Source organism: Leptosomus discolor, chromosome 5, assembly GCF_034619465.1.
Source record: "Leptosomus discolor isolate bLepDis1 chromosome 5, bLepDis1.hap2, whole genome shotgun sequence".
Taxonomy (NCBI): domain Eukaryota; kingdom Metazoa; phylum Chordata; class Aves; order Leptosomiformes; family Leptosomidae; genus Leptosomus; species Leptosomus discolor.
The window spans coordinates 27,980,764-28,004,247 of NC_141395.1; the positions used below are offsets into that span (position 1 = coordinate 27,980,764).

Below are 23,484 nucleotides of genomic sequence, written 5' to 3' on the forward strand. Positions count from 1 at the left end.
TGCCTGCTTCACAGTACACCAGCTACTTCAGAGCTCTTGGGCAGGGCCTTTTGCACCAACACTCGCAGCAGCAGACCCCAACAGAAGTTGTCTTCAATCAAAGTATAGCCTAGCTTACCTTTGGTGCTGGCACAGATGGAGTTAGGTGTGTGCATCTTTGTCCTATGTATTGCATTCTCAGGACTGGTGGAAGGCAGCTTTCAACTCCCTAGTTAGGCAAATCCTCACTGACAGCAAATACAGTGAGAGGGGATATATCTGTTATCTGACAGGGCTCCTTTCCAGAACAGCAGAGCACTCTGACTTCTAGGGCTGCCCAGGGCTTTGGTAGTCTGCCCTAACTGCACAGAAGCCACCTTTTACAGGAGGTAATGCTAGGCAGTATGTCAGCATGCCTCTTCTGCTCGCTGTCAAAGCCTGGGCTGTTGCAACCCTTTCAGCAGCCCTTATGGGTATCTGCAATGGCAGGTCAGCCCTCCAAGGTGTGTTCTCCCCAGGTGTGTGAAGGGCCAGGAGAAAACTGGCAGAGCCAGCTAGCTGCCTGTGGTGCCACAAGCACTTGTGCACAAAGACTTTGCAGGAGCACCCCAGCATTTAAAGGTGGAGAGGGGGCAGGCAGCAAATAAATGTCACAAAGCTTTTATACTGTCCACACAGGAGACTTTATTTATACTTTGTAACTAAAAAAAAAATAAGCTACGCAAAACATTAGATATATTCTAGCAAAGACACACAAGTCCCTAGGAGCTTGGGGCCTGCCTGCTCACTGCTATTTTACTTCTGGCTCCATGTCTCTTCCCATTGTTATTAGCTTGCCTGCCTTGGCACTGGGACATCTTTCAGGAAGTCATTCTTTTTCCTCTTTGATCTCCTTGGTCATCTTCTTGGCTTTGGGAGTTTTCTTCTTCATGGTTTTGTAGAGAGGGGAGCAGAGGAACTCTGTGTTTGTAAATGGGTCACCCCGCCTCAGTTTCCTGCAGAACCAAAAGGGCTAGATTGAACCATCAAAGGATTTCTTGAATACATGTATGATTTCAGTCTCTAAAGCTTCTGGTTTTACTGAAATGCTTCCACTATAAAATGACTGAGTGGCACAGTTTGTTCCTTGTCCAGTACAGGAACAGCTGTACCAGGACAGAGTACCTTCTGACCCAGTATAACCAACTCCTCACAGAAAGTTGAAACTGTGACACTTTTAAAGGAAAAAACATAGCATTACCCAGCAGCATGACAACAAAGTCATCATTTTAGGAGTTAAATGGTTCTGTAGAGTAACTATTGGATGTACTGAATCTACAGTTTCTTAGGGAAAAGATGCAGCTACTTGTTTAGGTACTTTGCCAGAAAAAGCAAATACAGATACAGCCTGCTCACAGAGGAGAGTCCTCCTCAAAACCTAACATTTCCTTCATTAAGCCAAATTAAAACGGAAGTATTACTCAGCTGTTGTATAAAACTTCAGTTATCACAGAATGGCAGCAAGTAAAATCAGGGCTTTTGTTTAGCTCTCTATTTACCCTGTATTTTATCTTTATGCTAATCCCTCATTAGCACTGGAGTACCACAGATGTAGTCTGCTAAGAGGTGCTCATTTCAGTGAGGGAAATAACATCTTTGGTAGCTTGTTACCAGAAGCCTCCACATGCATCTGTGCTAATGCAGAATTCTCACTTAACCACGCTGTGGTAGAAGAGGAGGGTCACAGAAACCGGAAGGGCAAGAGGAACATAGTAAAGAGAAAGTGACAGAGTCCAGGCCCGAGAGTGAGCACATGAGAGCAGAGCAGGGGTTGCAGCATGGGAACAGTCATAGGAAGGAATAGTTTAAAGCCCAACCTGTTGAGTTTTGGCTCTGTATAGCAGGTTGGGTCCCGTTTCCGCCTGGATGAGCGCCCTGACACTTCTGAGCTGGAGGAAGCCAAAGTCCCAGCATTGGTCAAGTCCTGTAGTGGTCTGATCTCTGCAAAGGGAGACATTCACACAAATTGATCGAAGTGTTTCAAAATCATTTCCAGATATCCTAAGAAACATAGCTGTCAAATAGATAAGGCTGCATTGCCAGTTTTCTCTGAACACTGCACAATCCTAAATCTAATCATGTTCCCTCTAAACTCAGGAGACTGTTCTTGTCCAAAAATCCCAGACCTGGTCCTCAAAAGTCAGCTCATGAATCAAATTAGGTTCCTTACTGAAAAAATGCAGGTCACTAATACTGCTAGTATTATAGGCCCTGGTGTAGTAGAAAAATGATACAAATATGATAGTTGGTAGTTCTGATGCTCAGGAGCTTACAGCCTGGAGGAGCAAGCAAGCTTATGGCACCCAAACAACCCATAAAACTTCCAGCAAGACACAGGACCCTGCCAGAGTTTACTGCAGCTTTCAAAGTGAATTCAGCCAAGAGGGAGAGGGCAGAACAAGCTTCCTCCCTACAAAGTACAGGCCACTCTAGGTATAACAGGCCTGTTTGTCAATAGCTACAGAAAGGAAAAACCCCACAAAACAACTCTCTGTAAAGAGTAACCAATAACCAAAAGCTCCCAAAATGGCTCAGCTTAACTATTGTATTACCAGCCAAGGGATACACCCTCCAATCCTTTTAAAAAACAAAGAAACCACAACCAAGCAAATTCAGGTAGCTCCTGATGAATTTCCATTGAAGACACCACCTAGAGGTATAAAGTCTGAAACTTTGCAGCACTAACCACTCTGGACCAAAAATCTGGCACCATCATCATATTCTGTCCCTCAATAACACTGACTCTAGTAGGCAGGGTCAGCATCAAATTACACTTTTCTAAATTGATAGGCATGCCCTATAGATGATGAGAGTGGTAAACCAGGACTGATAGCACATGCTTGTAATGTTTTCCCAATATCCACACATGAACAAGTGACCAGAAATTCTTACAGCAATGCTGATAAACTAAAAGCAAATGCAGCCACAGAAATGACTGGCCAGCACAAGTGGAAGCATAAATAGTATATTGAACATTGATCTTTGGGGAAGGGAGGAAAAAAAAAAAAAAAAGAGGAGGACAAGAAAAATAAGAAGAGCACAAGAAAAATATAAGCACTTGCTGCATAGATTTTTGGCACTCCTCTCCAAACACAGGTTCCCTCCCCAGCCTACCACCTACCAGGTTCCTGTGAAGGTGAGCTCTGAGAACTTGACTCAACCTGGTTTCCTTTCCCAGGTATTTCTTCTGCAGTCTTTTCTTTAAATATGAGGGAGCTTTCTGGCCAAACAGAGGATTTCTCTGGCATTCTGTTGCCCTCGGTACTTGAGCTCTTTGGAACTGGTACATCTGTAAGCCTGGAGGTGACAGGCGAAGCTGCAGAAGAGGTCACAGAGGAGGATTCAAGACTGTATGAAAAGTCCATAAGATTATTTGTAAGCGATATCTCCACTATCTTCTCCTTCAGGAAGCCATCTGGCTCGGACAGCAGACCTGTAATGCAGGAGAACTTCTCCATCAGGACAGTTTCCTTGGATGGAAGTTCTGCTGAACTTCCAGTGAGCGCCTTGGCGCCATCACTTTGTCTGGCCAGAGAATCACTCTCTGGAGGTCTAGAAGTGTTCCTCTTGCTCTGAAGCTTTGGTTTGGGATAGGCTTCTTTTTTCAAAGCATTCACATTGTTGTCAACTTTAGCTTGAAGGCCCCCTGTCTGTTTTTTATTCCTCTGAGGAGCTACCATCTCCTGAAGTCTGGGGATTTTGCTAGCTTTGCTCCCACAAATATACCTGGGAGGTACAATTTCACCCCCTTCAGATTCTGCCTGGACAGAATCCAAGTTTTCTGCAAGATCCAAAGGATGGATAACATAAGTTTTCCTGCTACGTTTAAGATTAGCTGGTGGATCCTTTGTGCTCTCCTTAGCTACTCCTCGAACATCTATACACGGCCCAAAAACATCAACTTCATTTCTCTGATCACTACAACTGCTTTTCCTGATGGTCGTCTTCCTGCTTGTCTGGTTTCTTTTAGGCTGTTCAGCTTTAGCCTCTGGTATTTTCACATTGTTTGGCAGATTCTCCTCATCAGGGTCATCTCTTTGCCTAATTACTCTAGTTTTTCTGTTGGTTTTCTGTCTCATGCTCTTTGTGCTCACACTTGAGTCCTCTTGCAAAGCACAGGCACTTGAAGACTCTTTCCTCAAGAAATGCAAATTTTGTAAACTGGAATCATCTGAGGGAACTTCATGACTTAAGAAGGTATGAACTGGGCTTTTTGACAAGCTCTCCGTATCTATCTCAAAGATAGCTTCCTTCTTAGCCTGTTGCAGTAAGTCACCACTTCCAAGACTGTGCAGCTGCGCTGGATTCACCACATATGTTTTCCTGAGATCTCGAACTTCATCAGGAGAGCAGGAATGTTGCTCCACACCACAGCCTCTGTTCTTCCTGTTGAAAGCCCCCACACAAGCCTTCTGCCTCATCTTGGAAACTTCAGACTCACTAGAACACATTGCAACTTTTGGCTGAAGAGGCTTCTTCACATTTTGAGCGCTTTCATCATATCGAGGTATATCAGGACTACTTTCTGCATTGTTTTCAACTGCATTTGTGTTCCTTTTTCCTGTGCTTCCTTTTTTAACAGTTGTCTTCTCACCAGTTTTACGGTTACCTTTGCTTTTAACCTTTATAGGAACAAACTCAGGGACTTGGCTATAGCTGGGCTCTGTTTCAACATCACACCCAGTTTCTTTAGCCTGTGGCTGATCACAGAAAGTCTCTTCACCCAAAGATTTTCTAACAGGAATAACAGTGGTTTGAGTAGATGAAACCAGGAAGCTAGGAGGTCTCAGCTGTGGCTGTGTGTTGCTTTTGCTGGAGCTGCTGCTGTCCTTTGTGATACTCCACCAAGCTGCTCGAGTGGAGCTGACAGATGGGGAGATACCCACACCAGAAGACGGAGTGCTTGTTGCAAACAGGGTGGAACTCTTTTTCCTGTGAGTAACATGCCCCTGGGAGACACGATCAAAGAAATATTTTGCCATCTCATCGTCCTCATGTGAAACAAGATGACTTTCCCAGGCAAGCGCTGGAAAATTGTTGGGATTTTGTTGGGTGGCACACAAGGCCTCTGTTGGAAAGAGAAAATTCATTCCTAAGACTGAGAAATGCAGCAGACAAATGCCAGTTTTCCCCCTACCACTAAAAGCCATGCCCCACACACTGCCACAAATCCAGAGCATAGAAAAAGCATGATTTTGTCTCTACAGGGATTCCCCAAACTTACTGTGTAACAGAATTGCTCAGCTGGCTCCCCTCAGATCAGAAAGGCAGCCCAAAGCAAGATCCTTTTACCAGCCCTAATATTCAGGAATGCTCATGATTTGTATGAGAGTTATTATTTAAATGGCAAATCCACAAGGATTGGAAGATGTGCATCTAGTCAGATTCTGCACCTTCAGACATGTCTGAAAATATTATTTAAGCTCAGTGACTGTTACTCAGAAAACCTGATGAGTGATCTTGAGCTATTGCAAACATGCCAAATATCCCCCTCCAAGGCATCCCATTCTGGAATATATGTAATTCTAGTGATACCAGTGCCACTGTAATGCTGCAGTTCCTAACAGTCATTAGGAGCTGCTGGAGTGATGGTTAGGAGCTATGGCACTGCACTCATTCATTTCTGAACACAGACACACAAAGGCATATCAGAAGCACGGAGGAAGATGCAAATTTACCTCCAAAAACATGAGAGTCAAGAAAAGCCTCTTGTGCTTCCATTGCTTCAATTGGCTTCTTCTCATTCTCTCCCTGGTGGGACTGAGGCTTCTCAGCAGGCTGTGGTGGCAAAGTGTCTTTGGAGACAACAGGCACAATTTCCAGGGGCTTGTTAGAAGAAGGTCTCTGAAAATCTAGCGAGGATGTCTGTACTGCTCTGGAGTGGCCACCTTGCTGTCCTGCATCACGTGGCTTGGAAATGGGCACCCTCATTGGCATCCCTGCAGCCCTGGTGAGAAGGAATAACAACAATGGAGCACGTTCCATACCTGCAACAGGCACCAGAATCCAGCAGAATAGCTACAGCTTTCACCACCATCAAGAGTTGCTGAAATACATTTCTGAAGTCTCCAAGCACTGAAGAACATACACTGCCCAGCCAGGACAGAGTTCCCATTTTTGTTCAAGCACAATTCATAAGGAAAACACACTGCTGCGGACACAGAAGCAGGAGAAGAACACATTGAGGCAACGAGGAAGTAAGGCCTTCCAGTGCACAGGTTGCAACCACAGGTTCACCTCCCTGTGGAACACCAATGCGTTTGCTTGGAGGTACATGTGTGGGCAGCTCCCAGGGCTTCCCTGCCTTCAAAAGGGAGACTAGACAGAGGAGAAACAGAACTTTAAATATATTTTAAGAGCTCCTGCTCTGACCTTCTTTCCAAAACACAAGCAGATGACTATTAGGCATTCATGTAACAAACATCAAAGTAGCCAGCTATGGCACTCACTCACTCGAGGAAATCTTGCAGCGCTCACCAGCTACAAAGGAAACTACCTAAGAACGACATGCTTTCAAACAACGGAGGAAGAAGGACCAGTTTATGCATAGACTTGGCATTAGGACAAATAAGGAGTGGCAGCAGAAAGACACAGAGTAAAGGAAAACATCAAGCAGTGGTGCTTTAGAGAAGATATCTCACGTAAAACAGACAACTAGGCACACACATAAAACACAAGAGGAAGTTTGAAATTCAGGACAAGGTTGGTGATATCTGACATTTTAAGGCCCACCTCACAAGCTGACCATCTGCAATATCATCAGTCCAGCTATCTTCAGTCATGCTGCTCAAGGATGCAGAATTCGTATGGAACTGGAAAGCAGAGAAATAGAAAGGTGGTTTAAAGCTCCTGCAACCCTCTGTGCAGCCTCCTGCACAGAAACAGCAGAAGCTCAGTTTCACCGTAAAAAGTATGTCAAATACCACCAGTAACCCTCTCCCATTTAAAATTGCACAAATTATGGAATAAATTGCAGAAAAGTCAGATTCTGTCTCCACAGGTTTAAGGATGAAGTTAAAACTAGTTCAGATAATCTGAGACTAGGAAGCAGGATTATTTTACCATCCACCCATCAGACAGGACATATGGAAAGTGTCCTATTCCCTATCCCAAACTGAAAAGATGTCCCAACCTGTCATAGCAGAAGAGCCTACTGGCCAATACAGCCAATGACCCAGAGGAAGGCAGTTTAAAACTGTAGCCTTTCCTACAGAAGTTATCTGGGAAATTGTTAACACCAAGCTAAAAAGGAGGATACAACCCGCACAATTCAAGCAAGCAAAGAAAAACAGCTGAAGCATCAAACACTGAAGTGAGCAGGCAACACAAACCAAAAGACAGAGAAAAACACAGCCCCCTTCCCAGAGCAGTGTGCTCACATTTCCCATGGTTTACCTCAGACAGCCGGGCCATCTTAACTGCAGCCATAACGTTTTCAAGTTCTTTCAAGGTCTTACTCTATGTTGAAGTAATAAAGAGAGAGAAACCATGAAGACATTAAATCAAAGCATGTATTCCAACACGGATGCTGGTAGCCAGAGCAAGGCATGTTCTGGGGAGAACACAGCTTGGAACAAAGAGTAAGCAAATGAATGGTGACATTTTTCATATGCAGAGTACGGACAATCAGTGACAGCTCACTCCTCCCAAGGTTGAGGTGCTAGTGCTGCATACCCTGCCCACCGCCCCTGCCAGCCACACCATTAGTACCATACCAGGAAGGAGAGCTTATGCCGCAGCACGGCGTTCTGGAAATGGCACTGCTCCACCTCCGTCTGTAAGATGGTCTTCTCCTGGGTGAGCCGCTGTGCATTGGCTTTCTCTGCATTGAGGGCCAGGGCCAGTGCTTTATTGTTGTGCTTTAGGGAAACTTTAATAGTGGAGGAGTTGTCTGTAAGGGATAGAGAAGTATCACACAGAATCAGCATCCAAGGTCTCATCCATGCCTGTTCCCTCATCATAATTCTTCCTCTTCCCAGAATAGCCTCCCTCAGGCTCAGATCTCTACAACTCAATAGCCCACATACCAAGTCAGCAGTGTAATTCCTCCCAGCAATAGAAGTCTCCAGAGAACAGCAGGAAAAACTGTCAATAATAACCTGCAACACGTCAGACAGACACCCTCTCTATCCTCAGTGTGTTGTGCTCAGTCAGCAAGCTACTGCTTCACTTCTTAATGAATGATGGTGTGGTTCAGGTGCTGAGTTTACAAAAGACATGCTCTTGAGTTTGAACAAGTCACCTACAGCTCTGAGTCCTGATCTCCAGCCAAAAAGAAGATAAAGACCTACTTTCCTCTGTAGTAGCCCTTGAGCAGATGTAGATCCATGTTTCACAATTTCAAAACAAATAAATAAAAGTAACAGAAATACCTTTTTCAAGGTAGTCCAAATTATCTGATGCACTAGTGTTGCGTTATTTCCCCCCTAAAAACAAATCACAGTTGGCCTAGCTTCTGCATAGGATTGCATATACACTAAAATACTTTCCAAACCTCTTATTTTTGCTGTTTGGACCCTCAGGACTTGGTTACCCAGACACAGCTGTCTAATGCCATCTGAAATGCCAAGCAGCCTGTCATGCCCCCAGCTGCTGCTCCAAAGGTTTCGTGTTAAACCTGTCAATCACAGATACCTCAGACACCTTTGGGCACCTCAGCTGGTGCTAGACACTCATTTGCAGGGTACTGAATTCACTAGAAACCCACAGGCAGAGAAGCATCTCTGGGTAAGAGCCTGCCGCCCACCACCACTGCCACAGCCCAAGGCACAGTTAGAAGCTGATGCAGCTGCCACCTCTGCAGACACTGCAAGGCAAAATGCACTCACTAATGATTTTCGTTTTGATTTTTGATGCAAGCGAGGCATTCAACTTCGCAGTCCTCAAGGCACCCTTTTTCTTCTCCCGCATGCGCTCTCTGACGCCACTCAGGCTGAAGAATGATGTTTCGGAAGCCTCCGAAGATGCCATAGCTGGAGAAAGCGACACCAAGCAGGGTTAGCACCCCCGTTCTTCCCTTCAGCAAGTACCTACCGGCCAGGACTTACCCTCCCCCCAAGAAGCGCACCTGCGGCCTGGACTCCCGCCCCACGGCTGCGCTGACCCCCGCAGGGAGAGACAAGGCCGCAGCCGCACGGCACTGCGCCACAGCCACCCCAAGCTGCTCCGGGCGCAGCGGCCGCTATGGGCCGTTACCGCCCCCCACCGCCCCCCTCAGCGCCCGCGGTGACCCCCCACCTCTCCTGCGTGCGGGGCCGCAGCCCCGCCAGCCTCCGGCACGGCGAGCCCCGTGGGACGGTGGGCGACTACCTCTCACCGCGGAGGAAGGAGTGAAGGGACGGGAGAGGACGCCTTGTCTGCCGAGAGACTTTTGAATGTAACCGACACGGCGGGCAACCGGCCCCTCGCCCCGCCCCGCGCGACGGCGGCGCGCGCAGAGGCGGTTTCTCGCTGCTCCGCCGGGGAAAAGGGGGACGGGACCTGGCGCGCGCACGCTCTCGGCCCCGAGCATCGGTTGCGGCGGGAGAGGTGGGGGGGGGGGGGGGAGGGAGGGGAGCGGAGCGGAGCGTCCCCGCCCCCGTCCCCGCCCCCACCCGCGTCCCTCAGGGCGCGGGCGGGCCGAGAGGCTACGGCCCCGGCGCTCTGGGGTCAAGCCGCGCCGCCATTTTGCGCCGCCACGTCGGGCCAGGCCGCCGTCGCTCAGGGGGGGACCTTTGCGACCTCACGGGGAAGGGGAACCCCGAAATGCTGCCTCCTCAGCCGCCGCGGCCCCGCCCTCCTTCTGGCTGGAAGTGCCTGCCTTTGAGGCCGTGGTCGTGGGGCGCTGCCGCCTCCTTGCCCTGGGCACGCAGAGCCAAAATGTTGCTGGAACGCCTCAGAAAAGCCCGAGGCTTGTTCTGAAGGACAGATCTCACCCAAAAGTTAGGGTTTGCTCGTCCACAGAGTTTAGCACTTGGCTTGCAGGTTTCACCTGCGAAAAGGTGACATTTTACAGTCTATTAAAAGGAGGTGGCGTTTTTTTCTTAAGTGATTTAGATTTCAGTCCACGTTAATGGATTGCTTTCCAGACACCTTTGAATTTGTCCTCAAGAATTTGACATTGCATGTGCAGATGTGACAAATGTTTTAAGGAAATGACATGTAAGGAAAAAGCATCCAAGTAGTCTGAAGAACAATAATGTACAGTGGAGGTGCAGAGGGAATTTGCAATACAAACAAGGCTCATACAAATGCTTCCACAACAGGCATGTGAATTGTAAGCCTTTGCGAGAGTCCTAAATCCTACTTCTATTACCAGTTTATGTGGTATTTGTTAACACATTAGCTGATGAGCACTAAATAATGCAAATTATTAAATTAATTTCTTCCATCCAACTTGATTAAGTAGCAGATTGACAAAACACCCTCCATATCAGCCCTGAAAATTGGACCTGCAGTGGATAACGATGCTAGACACACATACCTGCCAGTTGCTGTAGTTCTTGCTCTAGGGAACCTGTGACTGGCATTAAATGTGCTGTAGTGTGAGGAAAAGACTTAAGTATCCTTCTCCAATACATGTTCCGTGCTCCATGCATGACAAGTTCCACAGTTCAAGGGCCTAGACTTGCTCTTAGTTTACTAAGTTACTTTACTAGGTTTATTAAGCACACTGGTCAGCAAATTAAATTAACAGTGGATGGCTTAAAACCAGAGGCCCTTTCCACACAGCCCTATTTAAACAGTGGAAATCTTTGCCGGGTGATATTGCAGATGTCAAATACTCAGGTTTCAAAAAGTGATTGGACAAGTTTGTGAAAGTAAAAACAGCAAGGGCTGTTAACTGCCAAGGCAACAGTTTTTGCTCAAGAAGGTCCTGAGCTGCAAATCAGTGGAGAATGGGGAAATACACTGAGAAAGTTTAGTGCCTACTGGTGCAGCTCTTCCACCTCTTACCCAAGAATCCACTAGTGGCCGCTGTTCTTTTTTTTTTTCCCCAGGAACAGCACAAACACAGCGCACCCCCCCTCCCTGCCTTGCAGTGACAGAGAAGCATTTCTTGCTTTGGGGGAAATAACAGGGGTGAGTTCAACCCAAGGCTAGGGACCAGCCTCATTTCAGGAAACTCACTTTCTTCATCAGGGTATCACCCTTGCCATGTAATAGGAGAGGGATTGGGTTAGCAGGACTTTGGGTCAGTCCTGGCATGGCTGTGTTCACTTTGTGAAGGTCACTTTTCACACGCCTGGCCATACCAGCAGATAAGCCCTGGAGCAGGTGTATCTGTAGGAAAGGCAGGCAGTAAATCTGCATTTCTGAGAGCAAACAAGCAGTGGGTCTACTGGAGACACAGGGTTGCCATGATGCTTGCCAGGCAGATGCCTTCAGAAATTAAGTCCAACTTGATTGCAAGCCCTGCAGCTGGAACAAAAGGTGTTGAATTGCTAAGCTTGTTGCTACTTTTGCCATAGAATTAGTGGGAATGGCCATAATCATCTGATGCTGCTAGGAGGGGCCATTGCCAAACTCCAGCGCCCCCGCAATGGCTGCCCACCTAGTTTTCCACTGCTATAGCAAAGACACGGTAGGTAGCAGAACCATGTCCACCACCTTCACCTCTTGCACCTCCCTAGGCACATGCATAAAGCTCAGGCTTTGGAAAGAGAGTGGTGAAATGAAATAAGAGAAAACACAGCACAAATCCTGTAAATACAAAGTAGGCTTTTTACTGGAAAACATCTATGTCTCATCATAATACACTTGCTTTTATGTTTTCTTAGGCCATTACAAAGAGAGGCAATCTTTGTTCTAGGATCACATCTCATAAACCCATTCCTATTGTTTACTAGGTAATCAGTTAGTGACATGAGAAGTACATTCCCAAGGAGGGGTGTGGCTTATTCCATTAAGAAGTTCAGCCTGCAAACCTTCCTAATCTACAAAATCCAATAGTCTCTCACTGACTTGTTAGTCGTCATAATGCATTGGCTACCATCAGCAATCTGTGCAGGGAGTGCCCTGCATCCATTGGAAGAACAACAGCAGGATTTTGTAAGTCATGTTGGGATTTCCTGGCTATTAGAGTTTTTCCTAATACCGTGAGTGAAAACATAAAATTGATGAAAGAACAAGTAGCAGGATCCTTACTGTATGCAATAAACACTGCAAATGGAACCCTAGATGGGCTCTTGGAAAGTATCAGGTCTAGTTTTTTACCATTCCATACGGCTGAATGCTGTAACAGAGAAAGCTGATAGCTTCTTTTACAAGCAATTGGATCCATCAGAAAACTGAGTGAATAGTCTCTGGCTCCCTTGTTAGCAAGTCTTCTGTTTCCAACTAGCCACTCAGCAGTGAAACTCAATGCCTAGAAGTATAAAGGGATCATTTAGCTTGAAACTGGTAACCCAATCTGAAGGTGCGGGTTTAACCTCTTCTCTGTGTTGGTTTGTTTTTTTCTTTTAATTTCTCTCAGCTAAGCAGCATTGTTTCTAAGCAACAGGAGAAAGCTGCAGTCCTGCATAAAGCCATAGCCTAATTTCCCTGGCACACAAACTGAGTGGCAGAGGCAAGAAAGGAACACCAACATCAAGAGGGAATTCCTCCTTATAGATACCTGAAGTCAGAGAGGCTCCAAACCCAGATTCTGAAGCCTATTCCAAGAGTTGGCACAGGTAGTACATGATTTCTTGTGTACATATATGAGGGAGAGTAGAGAGACAATATCCAGCACAGAGAACTTACTTAGGTACGTCATTACTTTGTGTATTATGGAGCAGAGAAGTGAAGCATGCACTTTGATATTACAATAAATTGGTGAGGCAGGTGCTGGCTTCTGTTTTTGCTGTGTCCTGTCATGCCAGCTGTTACCTTCTTTCTTCCAGCCTGTCCTCTTCCCAGTCCACCGCCTCTTTGTACCACATAGGTCTGATCAGTACACACACAGTGGGGAGAGCAAGCCACGTGCTAAGAAACTCAGAAGTGGCAGCAGGTCAAAAGATTACATTATATGAGAGAATATACATCACTGTGATGGGTATGCAGGCAGTTTGCAAGCTGACACTCAAGACTGATGCTCCTCTCAAGTGGGCTCATTCTGCCCATTTTCCATTACCAAACTCCTCACCTTCACTTTCAGTACTGTGCATGTTGTCTTCTCTTTCTCAACTAGATTTTTCTCAGCTTTTGTTATAATTCTACCTGGGATTATATTAATTTAATTAAAATCTATTTAATTATTTAAAATGTGATGAAAATAAATATATATTAATTATTTTGGCCAGATTTTGGAGGGGGTCTCTGAGTGTCCCATACTCTCTATCTGTGATTCAGATTTGCTCACTGACAGAGATACTTGGTAGGATGCACTTTTCTCTCCCCTAGATCCCATTGAGCTTATGTTACAGTGACAGCTAGAGTATGGAAAGAAAACGGCTGAAGAAAGAGATTGGAAAACTCCTGTAAGTAGTAACTGCCCACAACTGCAGAACCTGCTGGGGAGTCAGTGGGAGTGACCAGGGAGGTGCAGAGTTCCTCCCTTGCTATGCAGTCAGTGCAGCTGCTGTCTGTAAGAGGTCTCCTCCGTGCAGTGGCATCTCATGCTCTTTGATGCGGGAGTGCCCAGCAGCCAACTGCTAGGGGATGTAAGCAGTGTCCCCTCTGTTCCATACAATTCCTGTGCCCATCTTCCCTAGGACTGCTTGCATGGATCAGTAGTACTCAGTCTGAGGAAAGACTGCACACACACACACATCCCCCCAAATAAGAAGAACCAGCACCAGTGAAGCATCTCTTTCAGTCTCTTGGCTATACAGTGAAATTCGTCTGTGAGTCCCCAGACTTTAAATACTTTATTCATGTTTGTTCTTCTTCCTATACTATAGCATTTAGGGAGAAGAGCAGTGTGGTTTGAGGGAAGCTAAGATTAGCAGTGATGCAACTTTCCTATATAGGAGGTGTCTGAGAAATCCTGCAGCAGATTCCTAGCCCTGAATTGTAGTAAATTTAGCCCCAGTCTTGCACTAGCTTTAGACTCATCTATTACATTTCTTATGCACTGGACTGCTTAGAACCGGTTGTAATTTGGAGTTATTTTGTTGCTTTAAGGGCAGATTATGTTGGCATCAGACTACGAGAAAATGAATTTGATCCAAGAGGACACAGGCAGCCCACCTTTCTAGATGACATGGTAATCACCCAACTTCTCACCCAACTTCTTACCTCCTGTCCTCTCTAACTGCAGGACTACTGAGAACTCTGAAGGATGGCTGTTCGGTACAGCTAAATAACCTGTTCCTACTTTGATCAATAAAAGCTCATTACTGAAATGAGTAACTAAAGAGATCGGGTGTGAATAGCATCTGGGTGTAGTGTATCCAAGATAATTCAAGTTTTTGCTGATTTTTCAGACAAAGCTCATCCACAGAGGACATTTGATAAAGTTCAAGTCAACTAACCAAAGGGAATTCTTCACAAACTACAGTTGTCTGTGCATAACAAGACATCTTTCAGCTAAGCTGAGAAAGTCTTCCTGGCTGTGTTTAAAACCCCTCAAACCTCAGCAAGTGCCTTACCACTGGTGAGGTACCTGGTGTAGCTGAGACAACACTGGGCTCCAGCTCACGTTTCCCAGTATTTCTCTGGTCTTTCTGTCATCCTCAGTCAAGCAACTACAGTAAAACAAAACACACAAGGTTCTTCTGTCTTTCCAGGTCCATTACAACGTAGCCTTCAATGTTGCTTTGCTGTGGCTAAGTGACTTGGATGGTCAGACTGCACTGACAAGGGAGAAAATGTGAGTATTGCAAATCTCAGGCCCTGCTGTTGCAGTGGGTTACACCAGTGTGAAGATGGAGTAAAAGCAATAATTAATTGAGCCCAGGAATACTTTTTGTGTTTATAACACCAGGCTAATAATCTTCTTGTTCAAAACACCATACAGGAATTTTGCAGCTAGCAACCGATACCTGTATCCCAACCGAATTGAGAGAAAAGCTATGATATTATCTTCATATGCTGGAATATTAATGGTAAGAGGGCAAGAAAGATAGCAATACCTTTTCCTGTATGGCATCTGTCTAGAAACACTACCTGTACCCTGGATATCTTTGTTCATTGAAAGCATAGTCTACAGGCAGTGCAAATATTACAAATCCATCTCATTTTTATCAGGTAGCCATTAAGTTTTGCTCAGCCTTAGAAGGCAAAGTAAACAGTTTCACCAGGTGGTCCTATGTGTGTGTATATGTTACTTATCTTTTCTCACCCAAGTGCAAAATGGCGGACAAGTTTCAGGACCAGATCTCAATAGATTTGTACTAGCAGCATGAAACAGTACTAGGAGTTCACGTGAAAGCTGTTTCAAAGGGGATATGATCTGTATTTCATACATTCACTTTAAATAATATTACTTCTGGGAGCTGAACCTCTCTCTTCACAGAACAGCATTCCTATTGAAGAAATCTTTGAGATTTACAGCATGAGGCCCCCAGCAGCACACTGGCAGAGCTCTGTAAATGTGAGTGATTTGTTGTTTTTTTAGCATCTCTAATAGGGGTGTGAGTGAAGATCTCTCTTACCTGTAGTGGCCTGGTCTAGCATGTAGTGCATAGGCATTCTGGGAATGGGGTCCACACATGGATTATTTCTCTTCTCGCTCAGAGTAAACACTGTCGAACCATTCCATTCTCACATCTGCCATTACAGCTTAGAGCCTTGTGGGTGGCCTTTCAGCATCATAATGAAGCATAAAGCCTCAATGCGCAATTGTAGTTATCCATGGGATACTTCATTCCTGCTGCTAGTCTTGAGGGTGTGTGTCAAAGCTGCGGAGTGCAGCACATTTCTTTAATTGCTTGCAGATTGTATTGTGTGGGGGTCTATTATTATAGCTACTGTTTATTCCAGCTCTCCCATACTAATAAAGGAAGGGACTTCATTCTATGGAAAGCAATCACTACTGTTAAACCAGCAGTGGTTAAGGATATGTGGATGATAGCTGGCAACATCCTACAAGAAACTTACATGTATCTCCTTGTTACGACAGAATATAAGCATTCAGGTAGCATTCCAGACCACAGGCTAGATACAACTGTGAATTTTATCTGAAGTTAGTGCTTTGCTTTGCAATTGTCATCTTGCTGCCAAAGATTTGTCTGTGCCCAGTCTTCTTCCCCAGTCTACTCAGGTTTCAAACTAGAAATCATCAGGGGACAATACCTAATCTTTGATAGCTCCTGGCCTCTGGTGCTGCCTTGCACTGCTTGGCTTCACCAAGGAGGAAAGTTGCTTTGCTGGGCAGGATACCCTGTAAGCAGTTGTATAAACAAGTAAAACTCCCCCCGCACAGACCACCTCTTGCTGCAGTGTTTCTGCTCTCCCCTTTTGTATGGACTCTGCAGATCCTTCATCGTCTCCTTGACTCATTCTTATTCCCTTGTAAGCTGATAAATCTTCCAGCTAAGAAAGTGTACTGTAGGTCTGAGATAAGGCATTTGCCAGAGGAACTAAAGATGCAAAATTTGGCTAGAGACCTTTAACCCTGCAAGTCCGAGACTTCCTTCCATACCTCCATGGGTTTTTTTGGTAAACTATTGTATGCTTCTTAGCAGAGTGTGCCAACACTGCAGGTCTTAATCTGGGGTCATATTTAGGCAGGTTCATACAATCAGTGCTATGTTTACAGAAGCCAGCTCTCAGAAGGGCACTCTGACTCTTGCACAGGCATGACACGACACTGTTCAAAGAGATTCAGTACCTACATCCTAGGAATCTTTCCTGGATCCCAATAAAGGATCAGAGATGGCACCTGTCGGAGAGTCTTAAATTCTCCCTTTATTGCAGTGTGAAAAAGAGGAGAATAAGAAAACAGCGCTAAGCAAATTTTTACTTGCAGTGCATTGCAGTCCTATGGAAGGTGGACACAGATTAAACAGAACAAACCAGCAACTCTGTGACTGTGAGGTCAACTGTGTTACCTGTGCACATGCAGGAAAAAGATGCTGTAGATTCTGGAAATACCTTTGTGCCAAATCACACAATAGTAATAGAAAACTTGCACAAGGTTTTACAATTAAGTTGTTGCAGAGATAAGAGGTAACATTACCCTGACTTGCAGATTAGACTATCTGACTTTGGGCAAGTCATTTAATCGCTGTCCTAGTCAATCTGTGGCACTGGTCATTATTTGCAGTTAAAAATCCTCCAGAGAGGAGGACACTATGTTACTTTGGGGACAGTGCTCTGACAATATGGTCTACTGTCAGCGTGTACCCCAGAGTTGTTTGGGTCTAGTCAGCTCTCAAGCCAGGCAGCGGAGTATGTGCCTCCTGCTTCCCTTCATCTGAGATTTCTAAGAATGTATTTACATAAGCAAAGGAATCCAATACCATTTAAGACCTTCCAGACAAGTCACATCCCCACTCTTTGGGAATGAAACCTTTGTGTGGAATCATCCATCAGGTGTTAGGGAGCTTTTAAGACCTGAGCAGTTTTAGACATCAGGACAACTGCATCCCCAGTTCAAATACCTTTCTATTTATATTGGGCATAAGTTGCAGAGTTTACTGCTTTCATGCAAGTTCACACATGGGTGCTGTGTTAGGCATGAACGACAGAGTTCAGGCTGCAAGGGCTGCAGTGGTGACCTATGTGGGAGGAGACAATGAACTGACCTGTGCCGCTCAACTCAGAAACCCATGTAAGCAGCCAGGCATGAGCCCAAACTTCAGCCAGAGGAGCACATGGCACCTCTACTCAAACATATTTAAGAAAGAGCAGCAGCTACTAGAGAAGGAGGCATGAGGACACATGTAAGGAGACATGTGCAGTGACTATTAAAATAGTCATGCTCTTGGAAACAGGCATCCCCTCAATGCCATGGCCTGCAGGGACAAAAGCACAGAGGAAAAGTAAGAAGTACAGAGAAATGCCATACAGAAACCAGTTGCACACAAGCTGAATCTCCTTTGCCACCAGTCACCTCATAGAAGGAATTGGGACAGACTGAATGTAGTCATGAAAAAACAAGGGAAGTTGAGACTAGGCAGGGGAGGAAAGGTGCTTGCTGTATTTAACCTCTAGGGTTTGACCTCTTGATGCTTCCCTCATTACACCACCACTGGGATCAGAAACCTCTAGCAGCATAAGGGCTACTTCTAAAATCCCTGCTCCATCTTTTTAGTCTGAAAAGTCACCCATTATGTGCTAGAATATTTGAATGATATGCTCCTGGGTTTAGAAGTTTATGAAGTTTTTTTATTGGCATGCCTCTTCCTGGCTTAAATGCCTGGCTGATCACAGATTTCATGGTTCCTTTCTGGCCTGCATGCTGGTGTGGGACTTTGCCAACCCAAGCAAACAAAGTGCTAGTGCAGGGAAAGCACAGACACATAAAACCTCTTTGTCTTCAGTAGCTGACCTTCAGGGAGATGGTTTTGCTCTTCAAAGGCCAGAAGCAGCTTGTTTGGCCCTGTTGTGCTGTTCCTGTGTTGGACCTCTGCTGAAAATTAGCCCCAGGTTACCAGAAGAAGAAACTCTGTATTTGGTCCATGCAAAACTGGATACAGCAGACAAATGTAACTGAGCAACCAGATGGATACCAAAAAGAAAAAGCCTTCAGTAGACAAAAAGGAGATACTTCTCCAGCTTTACTGATCAGGTCTCACCTTGGCCCTGCAGAGATTTCACCAGTTAAAACTCTTCAATCCTATCCTGGCCTGACACTAATACCTACACTTAGTCCCAGTCTTAAAGCGGTATCCCATTCCCAAACATACTTGAAAGGCTTTAATCATTGCTAGCATCACATGCCTTGCAGAATCTACCCCACACTTTTTGACGTCTTCTGCCCTTTAGGTCTGAGAGAGTACACCAAAGAAGAGGTACCAGTTCAGTGGTACCAGTGACTCCTAGCTCTGGCCATAGCAATCGTAAGCTATTGTCTGCTTCTCCCACCAGCCAACTGCCTAGACTGGTGTGCTATGAGCAATAAAGTAGAAGGAATCTTCTGCTGCATAAAGGCGTAATGCATTTGGATCCTATAATTTCTATGCCTTTAAAAAAATATGTTAGATTTTAAACTTAAGTCATTTGCCCCTTTTGTCCCATTAGTAATAGCAAACTAGCTCCAGCCTTCTCTTTTCGAACAGAGCGAGAAGTTCAACTATTCACCTCCTCCTCTACCTTACAGCATGCCAGGGAGAGTCAGGAAAAGGGCAGTCCAGCTACTCACAACCACACTAAAATGTAGCCCAGCTCCTGGGCTTTTGGTGTAATGCTTTACAGAGAAGCATTCCCACCCATGTGCTCTAGTTACCACTAGTGTGGAGTGGGGAAGGAAGCTATGCAGCTCCGAGGAGATAGAGCCTCCTTCACAAGGGCCTTGCCTATGTTCAGAGCAAGTTTCTCCAGCAGCGTATCTTTAGTCATACAAGTCTAATTGCCCTTTAAAAAATAAGGGAGGTATTATAATCTTTAATTCATGACTCAGGTCACAAGAAAGTGTTCTGCATGGCCCAGCTATTTAACAGAAGAGCATTTGTGCTGGAATATATAGATTTTATTTTCAGTAACACAGACTTTATTGATGTTTCCTAAGCAACCGTTAAAAGTTGCTGTGGAACTGTAATGAGACTACAATAGATGATTCACATGTAATTCACAGTGTTTCTGGTACACTTTTTCTTTTTTTTTAAACCTGTCATGCTTAGCCGGAATATTAATGATAGACTGCCACCCCGTGTCCAGAAAGGGCTAGAGCTCACTCCATCTCACAGTTACATGCATCACAACAGCCTTGGCCATAATCTCTCTTAGTTGAATTTTCCCACATCAAGAACTAGAAATTCCGCTAGATGCCACGTAGGGGCATTTCACAACATGTTAGGTCAAAGGAGGGATCTTCCCCTCTGCTCCTGGGATAAGTGTGTGGATCTGCTCTCCCTCCTTTTGCTGTGAACGTTACACTATGTTTTTGCTGTCACACTTCTTATGGGCAGGGATCTTTTTCTCTAGGTATTTCCTACCCAGGATATTTTTAGAAATCTTTTTGAGCGCACATTGTATACTGCAGAGGAGTGATGTTTTCTGGGAAGTTTCCCAGCTACTCATGCTGTTTCCCATGATGGTTTTTTGGTTTTGGTTGTTTGGATTTTTTTTGGTTTGTTTTTTTTTTGGGGGGGGGGGGGGGACACACTATGGGGTTTTTGGCTTTGATTTATATTCTGATGTTATGCAAGCAGAGACAAAGAAAGAACAGAAACAGTCTTTCTATTCATCTCATGTGCACTTGCCTAGAATTTGTCCCTAGCGGACTCAGATATACTTCCTTGATGGTCATGAGGTAGCAAAGTTACAAAATTTTCTGCAGAGGAAGATAAGCCATTGTTATCAGAATCTCCAGTTTCTATTTCAGCCTAAAATTGTACTAACTCTACTGCTGCTTAATTTTAATCATGGGCATAAGGTCATTCCCACTCTGTGAAAAAGGAACAGAAATGCTTTGCTGAATTTGGAAAATAAGGGTAATTTATTTTGCAAAGCTCTCATTAGTTTAAGAGGTTAATTCTATTGTTTTCATTAACAGTAACTCTTGGAGCACAGCTTATGCCTCCTTAAGAGTCCTAGAATCAAAGAGCTGGAATCCAGCCCATCTGAAAATTCCATTTCTGTGGAATGGATCTTACGTTTGGTTATCTTTCCTCGCTCCATTTCCCATCAAAGTAAAATGGTGGAGACTCCTGTTATGCCCCATCACTTTTGAAGCCTTGGCTTAGATCTCATTGAAAATCAAGCACTAGCCTTACCGAGATACATAGATACTTAGGGAGCCTAAGTCACATCCTAGTGGGATTTCTAATTCATGAGAAGGGACATCCTAGGCCAAGATGGACATAATGGTTGCTATCCCAACTGCCTGCCAGTTCTCGGAGTTTCCTACCCATTTACCCAGACATGTCAGGATCTGCCATGTGAACAGCTGAGCAGCTGCAGGCTGCCCCACCAGGATGTTATGGCAGACCACAATCCCCAGGCTGCACTAGTACATACAGTGCTATAAAATGGAGCAGTTCAGCTACTGTGGACAACTGAAATGTCTGGACAGCAGGGATGGGCACTTCAAGAGGCTGGGTGGGCCAAACAGCCAGGACAAAAACTGCCAGCAAAGCTGGGCTCATTTGTCCATCAGGACCTCTGAAGCAGTTATTTTACTTTCCACTTACTACAAAAGAGTATGCCTATTTGGCTTGGCACATAGTTTCTGCAGACATACTAATCTATGAATTGTTGTCCTTCCAGGGCCACTGGATTCGACCTTTCAAGCTCTCCCTGCATCCATTTGCCATGCTGACTGCCTCTGAAGCTGCAGAGTATTCCTGGAAGCAAAGTGAGCACACTTCACCCCAACTCCCGCAAGGCCAGGGCACGGGTACATGGGGAGCCACCAAATTACAGCCTGCTGAGCTCCAACAGCTGCACGTGGAAAGGATAGTGTAAACCTTGGTCTGTGCCTATTCTCTTGCAGGGGGGTAGGTACAGGCATTTTCTCCCTGTAGCCTAGAAACAGTGTCTAGTTCAGGCTCCTGAAGTTCATGGCAATTGCAAAAGGAGCATTTTTCTCAAGTTGAGGTAAACAATAATTTACATGTTTCTAGTAGAATCAGCCTTCGTGTCTGACAATCACTTGTTTGTTCTTAAGCTTGGACTGATATTAGGACTTTTGCAAAGGTCAGTTATGCTACTGGCCAGTGAATGAGCCACCCCCCCACCCCTTCCCTGCTCGTTCTCCAAGTGAAGCAAAAATGAGAGTAACTTCAGGAGCATTAGAGAATTTGAAGCTGGGAGCCCTTACCTCCAACCGTGTATTGCAGCTAATCCCATGCAGTAGGCCTGTAAACCAGCCTGGTGGCACTCTGTAAGCCCAAGATGATGTAAGGCTCTTTCTCCCTTCCAAGGCATCAAGTACCAGACAGCAGCAGCATATCAAAAGATCAACCCTTGTTCAGCAAGGACAGCTAAAAAGGACAGCAAGCAACTGGACTCACTGACCAGAGGAAAGCAACAGGTTGACAAAGTAGATCTGAAGAATTCGCACAAGCCAGTAAAACTGCTTTTGCAACACTACCACTGATTGTCACAGCTAGAGCGGCACCTCAGGCCACCCAGAGCCCACAAAGCCTTTCTTGTCTGCCTTTCTCAGCACTCTTTAGCATGAGCTGTTTCATAGTAGCACTAATTTATAACATAGTGTCAATCCTAAATTGGACTTTCACGGCAAGTGTATCATACCTTGTCAGGAGGTGCCACTCAGGAGCTGGAAAGTCAACTCCAGTAATGTTCAACATACACATCAAAGGCACCAAAGGCACTCTTCTGGCTAATATCCCTGCAAAACACATTCACTACTGTCACTTTTAGGTTAAGAAACATTTGAAGACTATTTTTTTTACAAAACTAACAAAAACCTGACTCCATAAAGAACCCAGTAATGTCAGACTAGCCTAACAAGTACATGAATTAGGCTCTGCTTTTCTATTTGTCCATGATTTGCTAAAGCCTATTGTTTGCTGCAGCTCCACTGAGCAGGAAAGCTAAGAAAACATTCCAGCAGCAGGGCTGGATTTGACAGAGTAAAGGGGCTCCCCCGCAGCCCCAAGTTCAATGTGCATCACATGTCACACAGCGGGTGAGAAGCTGGTCTGCCATGCAGTCCCCATCTCTCCTGATGGATTCAGCCCTGCATGCTGTGCTTGCGCTTATTAACATTTGCATCCTGCAGGGAGCTACAGAAGCAAAACAAGGAATCTCTCCAGAGAAGCCTGGAACAGATTCAAAAGCAAGGAATGCAAAGGAAGCAAAGACATAACAAAGACCCAGACTTCGTGTACCTCACTTAGCTGTAGGTGAGCTAACTGATGGCTTCTGCCTTAGCTTTGGTAATACATTTACAACGTGTGTTGGGGGTGGTGTTGGTGTTGGTTTTAGATCTTAACAGTCATTCCTTCCTTCCCACCCCTCATATCTTGTATCCAAGACTCTGACATTCCCTCCTTTTCCTTTTGCCACCACTCTTCTGCTTCCCTGCTAATGTGTTGGGAGCTTACATTTTCCTAATGTATCCTTGCTGCTTCTCACCCCACCATGCTACCTTTACAGAGCCTAAGAGAGGATGCAGCACTTCAAAGGCAGAGTATACACACTTCCCCTTGTCCACAGTGCTGTATGCAACTCTCATGCATGCTCCAGAGTGGGGCAGGAATGAGCTTCCCTGCATGTGACATGAGGGTTGTGCCTCTCAGCATGATACCATTTCCTTCAGCTCTAACCTTTAACCATCCTGTCTTCTTATTTCCTTAAAGGACTCAGCTAAAGAAAAAGCCCCTTCCTGCAGTGCCAGTGTAGCACTGAAACCTAACTGTCTTCTACTCCACATTTGTAGGTCTCTAATGGTTTGACTCTGTTATGTCCATGCTGTGCTGCCCAAGAACA

The 23,484-nt window shown here is 45.3% G+C and overlaps 1 protein-coding gene and 1 non-coding gene across 2 annotated transcripts; one reads left to right on the forward strand and one right to left on the reverse strand.

Annotated features, from left to right (window-relative positions):
• Nucleotides 1-765: 765 nt before the first annotated feature.
• On the reverse strand, nt 766-8,988 carry LOC104345791 (uncharacterized). Its single transcript, XR_015183506.1, has 8 exons — nt 8,847-8,988; nt 7,734-7,909; nt 7,414-7,476; nt 6,751-6,830; nt 5,697-5,965; nt 3,140-5,086; nt 1,836-1,959; nt 766-974 (listed from the first exon to the last, which is right to left on the reverse strand). It is a non-coding gene; the product is annotated as an uncharacterized LOC104345791 (transcript).
• A 4,428-nt stretch (nt 8,989-13,416) lies between these two features.
• C5H2orf80 (chromosome 5 C2orf80 homolog) lies at nt 13,417-22,861 on the forward strand. The gene is made up of 8 exons (XM_086464974.1): nt 13,417-13,457; nt 14,104-14,185; nt 14,709-14,791; nt 14,939-15,026; nt 15,437-15,514; nt 21,295-21,382; nt 21,951-22,069; nt 22,775-22,861. Exons 1-8 carry the CDS (start codon nt 13,417-13,419, stop codon nt 22,859-22,861), a joined length of 666 nt encoding a protein of 221 aa, XP_086321100.1.
• Nucleotides 22,862-23,484: the final 623 nt, after the last annotated feature.

Bases quoted from the DNA above. Each gene is read 5' to 3' on its own strand.
- C5H2orf80 (XM_086464974.1), top strand. From the start codon at position 13,417: ATGGAAAGAAAACGGCTGAAGAAAGAGATTGGAAAACTCCT. The intron at 13,458-14,103 runs GTAAGTAGTAAC...TGTTGCTTTAAG, and splicing joins AAAGAGATTGGAAAACTCCT to GGCAGATTATGTTGGCATCA. The intron at 14,792-14,938 runs GTGAGTATTGCA...AACACCATACAG, and splicing joins GCACTGACAAGGGAGAAAAT to GAATTTTGCAGCTAGCAACC.